General features: G+C 41.7%; 1 protein-coding gene across 1 annotated transcript in view; it reads right to left on the bottom strand.

Moving 5' to 3' along the window:
- Ppfibp2 (PPFIA binding protein 2) overlaps window positions 1-14,767 on the bottom strand; it is a 146,261-nt gene that overhangs the window by 85,364 nt on the left and 46,130 nt on the right. Inside the window, exon 3 of the mRNA XM_051192650.1 lies at window positions 7,007-7,221. Coding sequence (XP_051048607.1) covers window positions 7,007-7,221 — 215 coding nt within the window. The remainder of the gene's footprint in view (window positions 1-7,006; window positions 7,222-14,767) is intronic.

Below are 14,767 nucleotides of genomic sequence, written 5' to 3'. Positions count from 1 at the left end.
ATATAAACATATCCAGACCTGTATTTTAGTTCTGGTAGAGAAGGGTGAGAGGGAAATGAATCACGTGGCAAGAGAAACCCGGGCTCATGTTCTATAACCAGTGAAATAGCTTTCTCGCCTACTCTCCCTGAATCGCTTCTAGCTTTCCAATGTGGAAAACAGACTTTGCTTCTTTGGCCAAGTGAAGAATTACAAACTGAATGTGGCAGGGAGGAAGCTCAAGGCTTTGTGTGAGGAGCTGGCACTGACAAAGCCACCATCTGTAACAAGGTGCTGGGAGCTGATGCGGGAGGAGGCGTTGCACTAACTAGTTAAGATTTCAGAGGTGTGCACATACTCTACATGAGGCCTCCCAGCATTCACAGCAGAGGCTGCCCACACCAGCAGAGGCTACCCACACAAGACAGGTCTCTGCACCGTCCTTGAGATGCAAGCCTCAGCTGAGGCTCCCTAAACTGTCTCCACTTTGTAAACTACAAGATCTGGACTGAGACCAAGACTGGTATTTCAAAGGAGGCCTGTTATTCCAGCCCCAGAATAAAACACTGCTTAAAATGCTTATCCACAGGGGCTGGGGATACAGCTTAGCTGGTAGAGTGTTTGTCTGACATACACAAAACCCTGGCATTCCCAGCACCACATAACCCTGGAATGGTAATACAGGCCTACAACCCTAGCATTAGAGAGGTAGAAGCATGAAGATGAAAATGTTAAGCTAATTCTCAGCTGTGCAGTGAGTGAGTTGACGGTCTAGCCTAGACTACATGAAACCCTTCTGTATAAATGCATAAATAAAGGAAGGGAAGAAGGAAGCAAGCAAGTTAGCTAGCTAGGTTGGCCAGATGTTAGATACTGAAACTAAGCTGATATTTCCAGAAGGAAACTGAGTCTCGGAAGACAGAGAACTGGCCTTTTATTTAAGCTTCCTACCTCCTATATCCAATTTGCTTTGGTTTAGCTTTCTTTCACACACCTAGGTTCACTGACCTGGACACCAGCTACATTACAAAGGAAAGCTTGGGTGGGGTTTGGGGATGTGCATATGCTCTGTTTCCAAAGAGAAGACAGAGCAGCCTCTTGGAGAGTCTCTTGCCAACCACTGGCCCACACCCAGCACTGAGGTACTGCCTTGGCTTGCCCCAGCTTTGCTTTGCTGCTGCTGGGCTTCCCTGTCCCTTCTCTGACTTCATCCTGAACTTTCAGCAAGGATCTCCTTGGCCCATATCCACAATATCAAGCAGCAGGATATACCAACTGCCAGTGGATGGGGACTGGGAAAGGGGTGTACCAGAATGTTAGAGAATCTTCCATTGCTGCTCTATCTGGTGACGGCTGGCTCTGGGGCTCACCTCAGCTCTACACTAGCAAACAGGTCTGTTCCCGTTGTTGAGTGCTTGACTCTCAATGGCTAACCTCTTTAGAAGGTTCCACAAACAGTGAAGCTGATCACATCAACAAAACTTTACCCAGCCAACCAAACAGGTATGAAGAAGTAGACAAGCCCCTTGCGGACCACATGAAAGCACTCTTGAGGCACAGCTAAAAGTCCCAGGACCAGTCAAGCCTCTAAGGAACACTTCCTTTCTTGGCTTCAGGACAACCTGGTGAGATTCAGAAGCTCTGATAACCCCATCCTCCTGAGGGGCACCAACTTGCACGTCATCACAGCACAGAGAAAAGGTGTCATATACGGATATCAACTCAATTTCCATTACAAGACAGATCGCTCAAACTTCCAGTGGGGATCCTGGCTGCACCTTCCATGAACACTGACCCCAGCTTCACACTGCCCACCAAACATACAGGAACAGGACTACAGTCCAATCTCTTGGAGATAACATTTCTGTTGCATATAGGATGGATGGGAGTATCTCAATGAATCCTCTCTGCAGGCAGCCTCAGCATGCCTCGGACTCTAAGAAATTCCTTGTACAATAGCCTTATCAATCAGCTTTCCACATGTAGGTCCAGAATTCAGACATGGACTCCAAAGAAATCCAAACCTCTTGCCCCTTGCTTCACTGAGACCCCAGAGACAAATGCCAGTCAGAGAGTCCTCCTACACATGCCCTTCTAGGCCCACTCCCCAACCCACTTATTGGCAGGATGTAGGCCACAGAGCTCTAAAAACTTCCAGCTCAGCACAGATTAATTTTGGGCAGTTCTATTACTCTTGAAGGTAATTCTGGCAGAGTCCAGCCAACAGGCTTCCTGCTGGTCATGTTGCTACAGCTGTGTCTCAGTCCTGGCAAGATCAACAGAAGATCAACAACACTCAAACACACCCAGCTGTCCACTCTGATGCAGCAGGACCATGAGTGCCCTCTCCATCTAAGATATAAAGGAAAGGTAGTCCCAGTTCCAGCCAGTTTGTCCTAATCTAACCAGCTGCCTTTCCCTTACACCCAGCGCTACACTCTAGCAAGCCCCTTTGCCTTAGGGACACTGTGGTGTCTGGAGAGCTAGCATCCCAGAAGAACTGCAGCAGGAGATCACGCTTTCCATAAACAATCCTTCCTCCCTGGCCATTTTACACAACAGCTGCTAATCTACAGCTCTGCTGAAGTTTTATATTTGGACCAGGGACATACTCAGAGGAGTAAAAGCACTTTCTGTGCAGACTTGATGACCTTAGTTCAGATCCCCAGAACCCAGTTAAAGGCCAGAGGTGATATACATCTGTAATCACAGCACATCTATGGTGAGATGGGGAGGCAGAAAAAAACCCCAGAAGAATCCCTTATTTGCTCATGGGCCAAAAAACCTGGGGTGTGCCTGCCAATGGCAACCAAGAAAGACCCTGTCTTAGAAACAAGACAAAGGTGAAAGCCAACACCAAGGTTAATTCCCTGACCTCTGCATACATGCTATGACAGACACACACACACACAAATAAGATTCCTTGTTTGAAGTTTTACACTTCTATTTCATTGGCACCTAGTATTTTCATGTGCCTGGAGGGTTTAGCTTCAAAGTGATTTAGCAGGTCAATGAGGTTCTTTGGGGATTTGAGGCTTTGATTGATTATTTTAATGGAGGAAGGTGCTGGGGATGTAACTCAGTTGGTAAGATGCTTGCTAATATGTACCAAATCCTGGGTCCAATACCCAGCATCACCTAAAACTAGGTGTGTTGGTGCATGCCTATCATAAGAACCTATATCAAAAATATAACATAAAAAAGACAAGACAGAAATGACTTTTTGGTTAACTAGAAGAATAAGTGTGTGTGCATGGACGCATGCATAGTATTTGCTGTAGGCATTCTGGGACATCTGTCTAGAGGCCATTCTTTCCCTCTACTCTTTTCCTTTCTGACAGCAGCCATCCCTGCAAGTCAGGCCTCAGCTCACTTTGGACTACTTATTTTGACTAACTGAAGTAAATGGAGGGTGAGTTTTTCTTGTCTGAAATGCTTGGGACTGGCAGTCCTTTAGTTGTTTTTTATTTTGCTTTTTAAGGGGGGAATTTTTAAAAAAATTATTTACACAGAATTTACTGGTTAAGCATCCCTAGTCAAGAAAAGTGAAATAAAATATCAAAAAAACAAAAAAAACTTGAAATCCAAATGTTCCACAACTAAAACCTTTGGATTTCTTGATGAGGACTGTCTAATTTGTTCTTGGTTTAATGCCCTATTATTCTTTCTCAGCTTCCTCTGATGCCTGAGTAGCACCTTGGCCATTGGACCAATGGGAAGTCTGAGGGAGGGATTCAGAAAAGCATCTCCACCCTTAATCAAAAATAAATAAAAATGAAAAAATAAATAAATAAATAAAAATGGACATACTGTTCAGAAGAAAATGATCAACTCTGGACAGAGCTATATAGCTATGTCTATGTGAAGACATGGCACCTAAGCTCCATCAGCCATGGATGGAAGATGCACCTAAGGAAAATCCAGACCCAAGAGATGGTGGGACAGGAAGATGGGAGGAGCCAGGGTCTTTGAAGTCATCTAAAGCCAGTGATTTCATATGGGCATGACCAGCCTCTCTACACTTTTCTGGTGATCTAATCCCTACTATTGACACTGCTTTCTTGGAGAAAGTACAAAAGACAGTGATGTTATCAGACAGAGTTGGGCCGTATCAGGTAATGTTCTAACAAAACAGAAACTCTGAGGTACGTGACAGAGCCAGTGTGTCTGAAGGAGAGAATAAATAGTACAAACACATGATGCACAGTCTGAGTTGAGCACGAGGCACACCTCAACCATCTCTCTCATTGCAACTCTAATCCTAATCCACCTAAGAGCCTTAAACACACATACACACACAGAGTGTGATGACACACACCTTTAGTCCCAACTTACAGGAGGCAGAACAGGAATATTTCTATAAGTTCAAGGCCAGCCTGGTCTACATCACAAGCTCCTGGCCAGCCAGGGTTAATTAGGAATCTTAAAACGGAATCTTAAAATGAAACCAAGTAAAGTCTCGGTGATGAAAGCAATGATTTTTTAACTTTAGTGAACCACTTTAAGATAGTTTAGTACTTGATGATTGAAAGTCTACATTTTTTCCCCACAAGCTCCTAGCCAAATAGACCAAACTTTATATGGCAAGTTTTGTACTGAAAGGGCCAATCTAAAGTACTTAGGGAACTGTTCACGGCTCTGAATTTCATAGCTACGCAGGGAAGACCTAGTGTGGAATGTATGTAGAGTCAGAGTGTAAACTGAATTTAGGTCCGCCAGACCTGAAATGCAGACAGGTCATTTCTGCTCAGAATCAAATCCCTAACATGCAGCTCTGGTTTCTTGGAATGTTTATCTGAACTTCTGACCCCGGAAAAGTACACCATTCATATATGGCCGATGGGCATAATTACTCTAAAAGATTTATGAACGCAATAGCATTTAGGGAAATCTGTCTTAGACAGAGGATTCTATAATCATTATAAATAATCAACTACTAAAAACTGTGCAATTCTGAAAACACAAGATGTTTCCAGGAGAACACATTTGACTGCATTTAGAACAAAGTATTTTTAATGTACTTCCCCAAAATATTTTAAAAGTTCTATCAACTTTTTTCATGCAACACATTAAAAATACTGATTCATTTAAGTGAACTGTCATAGAGAAGTCAAACCATGAACCTACTGCTTATCTGGTGAGGTTAAGGCAGGCTTTTGTGGAAGAGAAGAGACATAAGCAGTTAAAAGTGATAGAGTTAACTAAAACCCTGTGGTTTGAAATGCACAGCACTTAGGAAAATATACCTCTAGATAAAATAAAAGGTCATTCTGATATGGTAACTCCAAAACACCTATAGAAAAATGAGCACAAGGTATGAACAGAGACCAGAATGGCCCCACCCAAGGGGGTAAGGTGATAGCAAGGTTGTGTGGGAAGAAAATTTAGAACTATTTTTGGATTTATCCTTTCAAATCCTCCATTTGAAAACTTTACTTTGATAATTTAACTATATTAGCAAAAAAATTCATAGGTAATCGTGTATATATGTGGATTTTTTTTCATGCAGGGTATGAGATTAAAAGCTTAGAAACTATAGAGAATACTAACAAGCTAATAAAAAGGTTAGCTTTCCCACTAAAAAAAGAAATGTTAAAAAGCAGCAGTAAAATATTTTCCCTTATGAGGCCACTAAAGCCACTTTTTAATCTTGGTGATTATTTCTGATCGCAGGATAACATGGAATAGACTCGCTTCAAACTTAGCCAATGAAAATAAAGACAATGAAATTCTTATGAAAAGAGATTTGGAAAAATGTATCAAAGGCTTAAAGATATTAACATTCTTGGATTATGGTTGCCAGGTTTATGGTTGCCTGTTCAGGGCATACCTGATCATTGTTATTCACTGCTTATCTAAAATCAAATTTAACCAAACATCCTATACTTTAAATGATGACCCTAGTTGATCTCTGCAATTATACTGCTAGAAATCCCATAAGCAGAAATGGATACTCCCTCAGCATTGCTTTAACACATGGTGAAAGACTTAAAATAATCTGTGTCAATATTAGAAAGACTGTCACGTAAATGAGAATACAGCCATATAAGATGACCAAGGGACACTTATGTACGTTATAAACTGTACAGTGAAGAAGAAAGACAAGAAATTGCTGAACTATGGACAGACAGGACTTCATTCAGAAAGAACTGTCAATGACTCTCCAGGACATGTGATGGTAAGGTTTTAGACAAAGCTGAAAGGGAACCAGCAAAAAAATAAGGCCCTGGAGACTCATAAAAGAACAGAATAGGATGTGCTTATGAGGACTCGTGTGATTACACTGGGCCTGCCTGAACAGCCCAAGCTGTGATCCCTACTTTTAAGGTTAGTTTATTTAAAACTGGTCTTACATCCCCTTCATGTTTAAGGTCTTAAACATATTCACAGGTTCTGGCCATTGTTACAAACGCATCTTTGGGAGATCATTATACTGCCAATTATTACCTTGATATAGGTACATGACACAGGCACCAGGCAGACAGCTAATATAATGAAAGTATTGAATTACACATGTAATGAAGATTATGAGGAACTGTTCAGTGTTGGGGAAGGCATGGAATGACAGATCCCTCTGAAATAGAAAGGAGGCTAAGGCATCCAGGATAGAGACTGCTTAGGCATAAATGACATAATTTATGGATAAGGATGTCTCAATTTCCAAGATCAAACTATTCCTCCCAATTTCATGTTCCTGTTCCTGTCTCCTACCTCTGCACATTTTCTATAGCATTGAATGCTATAGCATTGAAAGACTGTGCCCCAGCCTTTTTCCTCAAATTGAGCTTAGGTGGCCATATTAGTGCACCCTCTTTCATTCCCTCTCATTCCTCTCTGGCTTCCCAGCCTCCTTCTTCTAGCCTTCCAATGGCTACATCCCAGTTGACTTCAGTGAGCTAGCTCCTTACCTTACCCATTCTCCACAGATTGACTTTACCATCTCTATGGGAAAGCAGTTGGATACATTCCATTGCTACATAATTATGCATCCCACAATTCCCTTGCCAGACCATGGACCCACACTCACCAAGTTGTCCTCAAACCACTCCTTTATGTAGGCAGCCGTTGGGCCAGGGATCTGGCTCAGGAGGGCTTCTCTCTCCTGAGGAAGGGCCAACATCTCCAGGGCCGATCTCAGGTCCTCGATGAGATGGAGCACTGGTATGGAGTTCATGCACGAGGATGGAGGAGACAGCCCAGGCTCACAGGTACCATCACTAATATCTGCAACTGTTTTAGTGCCTGGAACAAAAGGGAGGAGACCTCAGTAAGAAGAGTGGATGTCACAGTTAGTGAACTTACCAAGGGCAAAGACAGTGAGAAGTGGAGGAGAAGGACTGGAGGACCAATCCTGCCTCACCATGGAAACATGGCAGCAGCATCTTTACTCTTGGCTGGAATAGTAGGAAGGGAGACCCATCAGAGGTGGGTACAGCCCACCAAACTCGAACATGAAGACAACTGATAAAAACATAGCCAGCCCTCACCAGTGACCAAAATCAATGAGAACCAATTATTCACCTTTTACAAATAAAATTGTTTTCTTTTTAGTCAGTGTTAGACTGCACAGATGGCCACTCAAATTCCTCCCATTCATTATAAGCATTCCTCTTCCTGGGCTGGCCTGGTCACTGCTATTACTAGAATATTATGGAAGTGACTGTGCTACTGCTGGGTCTGGGGCTTACGAGGACTGACAGTTCCTGCTCTTCCTTCCAGTGCCAGTCTCCTTGTAACAAAGACCACCCACCCTGCAGAAAAGACAGCCCCAACTGTCACCAATTGTCTCACTGGGGTAAGACTTGTGAATGAAGCCATCCTGGGTCCTCCAAATCTAGACAAGCCATCCCAGATGACATCACATGAACCTTCCCTATGGAACATTAACACAAATTATGGAATTGTAAAGAAACAAATGGTAGAGTTGATTTGAGTTAGTTGGGTTAGTTGACCACAGTTATGAACAAGGATTGCTGTACTCATTCTGGTGATGGATTATAGAAAAGGAGAATCTTTCTGGGTGTTCTAATTGGGAGATTGCTGTATTAAAACGGTATTAGTTCCTATGTACATTCACAGTCCATCTCCTCAAGACGGACTGCACGGACTCTGAAAACAGTCTATGCTAGGCATTCCTGAATTCCCAGCACCCACTAGATGGTGAAATGCAATTCATTCAAATGACTGCACACATGCTCAAGTGAATAGTTAAAGAGAAAGAAATGAGTGCCTGGATTTCCTCAGAGATTGGGATGTATGGTCAGTTCCTTCTAATTTAGTATGTCTAAAATAGTGGTTGTTTGTGCCTTTCTACACCCTATCATTCAACTACAGAAAAGACCAAACTGACCTCACAGAATCTGACAAAGAAATTCTATGCTTTCAGCTGTAAGAAATACTTTGTAAAATGTAGTTTAAAGGATGAATTTTGGGGGGGGGGGGAGCATCTGGATCATAAAGGCCAACAGGATAAGCTATCAAAGTTAGGACTACCCTGGAAAATGGGAGCTGGTGGGCCACTATGGGTCTGGCATCTACTTCCTGGTCCCTTTACACTTTTAGAAGCCACCATCATCCTTGCCAAGCAGTTTGGGAAGGAAAAAATCCACACAGAAGGAAATAATTACCACAGAATTTGATTGCCAGTTTGCCTTCTAAAAATGTATGACAGAGGGAACCGTAGGTCATAATCCACAAACAAGTCAGACTCTGGGGAGCTAGGAAACAGCACATGTATCCATGTTCTGATGTGTGCTCTGCACTTTCTGGCTCCTACACATCCAATTAAAGCTGATTGGGAATTGCATAAGCCAAACCTCAGGGAAGAAAATGGTTAGAAACTCAGCAAGCCCTCCAATCTCCACACAGTTGCTCAGCAAAATTCCTCTGTGTTCTGAATGCATACTCTCTTTTCTGCTTTCAAATTGTGTGTGTGTACGCGCGCGTGTGGTGTGCATGTGTGTGTGTGTGTGTGTGTGTGTGTATGTGTGTGCGCGCACGAACACTCGCAAATACTCCATGAGTGCAGCGGTGGGGGTAATTTTGGGGTGCTGGTTTTCTCCTTCCACTGGGGGTCCCAGGGATTGAGCTTGAGACATTGGGCTTATACAATGAGTGCTTTTTACAAACTGAGCCACTTGCACGCCGCATAGTCTAACTGCAGAGAGTTTCATACAGGTGAAGTTGGTATGAAAGAAACTGAAAATACAGAGGTTTTCCTTTTTATTGTTAATTTTACACGATTATGCTACCATTGGGTATTTAATACCTCATATAAAAATAAAATTTAGAGAGATGAGTATTATATATAAATATAAAGTATAAGAGTATAAAGGAGCAAATGAAAATTGGGTTAGATCAAGATTTGATAGCTATTAAGAGTAACTGAATATAACAAAACACCGCACCCCTACTTTATAAAATTAACTTCTGATACGTAAGTCTGAAAATACTACTTATAACAATTGTAATAAATCATTCATAGATCCCTTATATAGCGACGCCTTATGAATCAGTTTTGTTTTTTAAAGTCCCAATTCACTTCTCATACACAAAACAGGAATAGTATTTTACACAGCGAACTCAGAGACATCTACAAAAACACAAATGGAAAATTAAAATATAGAAATAAAATGCTATCTGGACAGTTCAGGGAATATTTAAAATGTGAGTCAGTTTTTCAGTGATAAAATAATTGAAGCTGAAAATGCAACGTCAATGTTGACAAGCACACACTGAGGACTCACAGAGCCTGCTAAGAGACACAGAAATTGGCCCAGTTCTTTGTAATAAGCACTTTGGCAAGATTTTGTAAAAATATTCATACTTTTTAACTAGTAATTCCAATTTTACAAATCTCACCTAAGGAAATATAACCAGATGCGCATCAAAGACAAACACACGATAAAGATCTCAATAGTGTGCTAATTCTGGAAACATGGGGGTAAATACCATCAACTAGATGGGTATTTAAATTACTTCTAGAATATTCAAAAGTCCAATTTATATGTGTGTGTGTTGTGTGTGTGTTGTCCAAAGAACCAAAAACATGGGGCCATATACTAATTTCTAAAATACATAATTAAATGGATGGAGAGATGTCTCAGCGATTAAAAGCACTGGCTGCTCTCCCAGTGGACCTGGTTCAATCCTGACATTACCCCTCACAACCATATGTTAACTCCAGTCCCAGGGAATCTGATGCCCTCTTCTGGCTTCCATGGGCACAGCATGCATGTGGTATACAGAGGTACATGCTGATAAAACACCCATAACACATAAAACAGATATTTTTTAAAAAGTCAAAGAAAATATAATTACTGTGCATTGATATGTATGTATATATATACACATCATATATATACACACATATGTGTGTATACATGTGTGTATATATATATATATATAAAGAATAATTTTTAAATGTTGGCAGTGACTTTCAGTGAGAGATTGCAATTGGCATTTAGCTTTTGCACAGGTGCTCCAGGTTTAAACATGGTTTCTAAAGCTATACTGGACATTACACAATGCCAACACAAGAGATTTCAAGTGTGTATGTGTGTACATATATATACATGCAAGTGTGATCATATGTGGGCCACAAGGATAGACTAGGTGTGTTCCTCTTTGCTCTTCACACAATTTTTTTGAGCTTACCACTTCTGCTTGACCGGCCACCCAGTCCTCTGGCATCCACTTACCCCTCTACCCACCCCCACCCAGCACTGCAGTTATAGGTTCATGCACCATGCCTGGCTTTTACGTGGGTGCTGGAGATCTGAACTCAAGTCTTCATGCATCTACTCAATGAGTCATTGTCTTCTTCAAACAGTTTTGGGATGAGTGAATACAGACACATTCTCTCCTTGAGCCCTGATGACCTTTAGTCAGGGCTCAAGGAGCCTTTACTCAGTAATTGTAAAAGTGAAGAACTAATATAATTTCAAACACTCTCAGAGATCTGTGCTGGGGTCACATGATCTGTTGAAAAGCATGCAAAGCCTGAGGGGGATATCCTGGCAAGTGGGCAGACCAAACCACCATGAGTCCACTTCATCCACAATGGACAAACAGAAAAGCTGAAACAGCCCAACTCAGAGCCATGCTTGAAAGAAAATTAAAATATTGAGGACTGGTGTGGGGGGGGGGGGACACCGAATGATGAAATAAGTTCAAACTGACCCTAGAGCAGCTCAGAGCAAAGACCCAGACAGAGGAAGGATTCAGGATTGAAGCTGGGGCCTTAGTGAAGGGCAAGAGCAGTAAACTGAGTCAAAGTCTGTAGATGCAGTAGCCATAAATATTATCTGTTTCATCCAGGGGCTCTGAGAAAATTCACCCTTGGCAGAGAAATGTGCAGAGCCCCAGGCATGTCTGTAAAGCCACACATACACACACACACTGTGAGAAACACAAGCTTCAGGTCTCTGCATACCACAAGTGCACACCAAATGCCTACTATGCATTCTTTCCTAAAAATCCCCACACAGAAATCAGTACACAGCACACGTAACAGTCCAGAATATGTGCTAAACACTGCCAAAGGCACAATCTCCCAGAGGGCTCACCTCCCCGTGACACACATATTCCCTGCAGATGGCCGGCTCCTACACACAATTACAACCACAAACCAACATCAAAAACCACATACAGCAAGGAAGAGAATATGTGCCTTAATCCTGGGGTCAAGAGATTAAGACAATAGATTAACACTGGACATGCCTGTGTGTATGGCAAGGGATTCCCTTCCTAAATTATTTCTAAGAAAAAAAAGTGATTCAACTTATATTCAAGTGCTAAAAACAAGTTTCTGTCTCTGGGAACACAGTATTATATTATCTTGAATAACAAAATACTTAGGGAATGTAAATCAGCAGAAAGGTTGTAATTTTGGATGCTTACAGAATTAATAGGGAGAATTTTTGCCAACTATGGATACATAGATCCCACTTCAGAGAATTAAATTTAATTGGTCTCAGATGTGATCTAGGGTAGTGAAAAGGTTCCTGGGATTCTAAAATGAAGCCAAAGTGTAAACTACTCCATTAGAAAGGTCACTCAAACAACACTGGTTTCTTGTGACTAAAGAGACTACCTGAGAATGTTTAAGAAGCCAAAACTCAAACTTAATATAAATATAGTAATTTTATTTAATGTTCAAATAATTGATGAGGATAAGACATAACAGAAGTATATAATTTTTAATTTCATAAAAATATTGTGTTATGCATTCCATTTTTTATTAATTAATTTTTTTTCCAGTTTCCTCTCCCTGAAATCTTTCCTCCCTGCACCATCCACTCTTCCTCCATTCTCTTCAGAAACGGTCAGGCCTCCCATGTATATCTGGCAGCCATGGCTTATTAAGTTGAAGTGAGACTGACTAAGCACCTCCTCTCCTATTGAAGCTGGACAAGGCAACCCAGTGGAGAGGGTCCCCAAAGCAGGTAACAGACACAGAGACAGCCCCCACTGTTAGGAATCCCACAATGAAACCAAGCTACACAACTGTTAACATATGCAGAGGGCCTAGGTGAGTGCCACAAAGGCTCTCTGGTTTGTGGTTCAGTGTCTGTGAGGCTGTGAGCCCAGGTTAGTTGTTTCTGTAGGTTTTCTTGTGTAGGTATCCTTGACTCCTCTGGCTCCTACATCCTTCCTCCCCTTCTTCTGTCGGATCCCCCAAAGATGTTTAGCTGTGGGTCTCTGCATCTGTTTCCATCAGTTGCAGGGTGAAGTTTCTGATGACAATTGGACTAGGCACCAACCTATGACTATAGAAGAGTATCATTAGGAATCATTTTAGTGACTTTTTGTTTTGTTTTGTTTTGCCAGTAATGTTTGGCACTATCCTAGGTGTCTGGGCTGTCCAGCCTCTGGGTCCTGGTCCTCCAGGCAGTGTCATGGGTGGGCTCCCTCTCATGGTGTGGTTCTCAAGATAGACCAGTCACTAGCTGGCTACTCCTATAATTTCTGTGCCACCTTTACATCATCATACCTTGTAGGCAGGACAAATTGTAGAACAGAGGTTTGAGGGCTAGGTTGGAGTCCCAATCCCTCCACTGAAGGTCTTGCCTAGTTATAGGGGATGACAAGTTCAGGTTCTGCTAGGAGTCTTATCTATGGTCACCCTCATAGATTCCTGGGAGTCTCCACTGCACTAAGTTTCTAGTTCATCCCACAGATGTCCCTGACTCCAGCTGCCTTTCCCATTGCTCTTTCCTTCTATCCTCCCCACACTTGATCCTCCCTGTTTCCATGCACACCCCTCTGTCCAGACTCCTCTCCACCTGCAATGTCTATTCTATTTCTCCTTCACAGTGAAATTCATGTGTCCCCCTTTGAGTCCACCTTGATACTTAGCTTCTTTGGCTCTGTGGATTGTAGCATGGTTATCCTTTATGTTATGGCTAATAGCCACTATTAAATGAGTACATGCTATGTTTGTCTGTCTGGGTCTGGCTGACCCAGATGTCATTTTTTTAATAGCTAAGTAATACTCCATTGTGTAAATGTACCACATTTTCTTTATCCATTCTTCAGCTGACACACATACAGGTTATTTCTAGTTTCTGTCTATTGTGAATAAAGCTTCTATGAACATAGTTGAGCAAATATCCTTGTGGTATGGTAGAGCATCCTCATGCTCAGGATTGGAATAGCTGGTTCTTGAGGTAGGTCAATTCCAACCATCTGAGAAATCGCCATATTGATTTCTAAGGTGGCTGTACAAGTTTGCACTCCCACCAACAATGGAGGAGTGTTCCTCTTACTCCACAACCTCTTCAGCATGAGCTGTCACTGTGTTTTTGATCTTAGCCATCCTGACAGATATAAGATGGAATCTCACAGTAATTTTGGTTTGCATTTTCCTGATGGCTAGGGATGTTGAACATTTCTCAGTGTTTCTCAGCCATTTTGAGATCTCTTTGTTGAGAATTCTCTGTTTAGGTATGTGTCCCATTTTTAATTGGTTTCTTGATGTCCAGTTTCTTGAGTTCTTTATATATTTTTGAAACCAGCCCTCTGTCAGATGTGGAGTTGGTGAAGATTTTTACCCATTCTGTCAATTGCTATTTTGTCATTTTGACTTGTGTCCTTTGCCTTACAGAAGCTTTTCGGTTTCATGAGGTCCCACTTATTAATTGTTGACCTTAATATCAACACTACTGGTGTCATGTTCAGGAAATTGTTTCCTGGGCCATTGCTTTAAATGCTACTTCCTACTTTCTCTTCTTTCAGGTATCTATTTGCATTCTTCAACATGCTGACATTCAGTTAGATCGGTACCATTTGCTGAAGATGCTTTCTTTTTTCCATTGTACATTTCTAGCTTCTTTACCAAAAACCAGGTGTTCATAGGTCATCTTAATAGGGTCTTAAATTCAATTTCTACAACCTGTCTATTTTTATTCCAATATCATACGGGTTTTATTATTATTTCCCTATAGTATAGCTTGAAATCAGGGATGGTGATACCTCCAGAAGTTATTTTATTGTACAGGTCAGAGTTTGATAAAGTATATGGAGACCAAAGTCTGCCCTCACTAAAGAATGTTTCATTAAATTACACATACACAGAACACTTTCCCAAAAGTGACCATATACTAAGCCATAAGGGAGGTCCCAACAGAAAATCAAGAACTCACGGGGAGTTCATATGGTTTGAAGGTTTCCCCAAAGTTCATCCTAGGGCTGGATATGGCTCAGTTAGTAAAGTGCTACCAAGTCCCAGATTTGATTCCCAGAATTAATTCTGGTGGTGCATGCCTGTGACCATAGCACTCCATAG

Source organism: Phodopus roborovskii, unplaced genomic scaffold, assembly GCF_943737965.1.
Source record: "Phodopus roborovskii unplaced genomic scaffold, PHOROB, whole genome shotgun sequence".
NCBI lineage: Eukaryota > Metazoa > Chordata > Mammalia > Rodentia > Cricetidae > Phodopus > Phodopus roborovskii.
The sequence above is the reverse complement of the archived record's forward strand: the minus strand, read 5'-3'. Positions and strand labels throughout refer to the sequence as shown.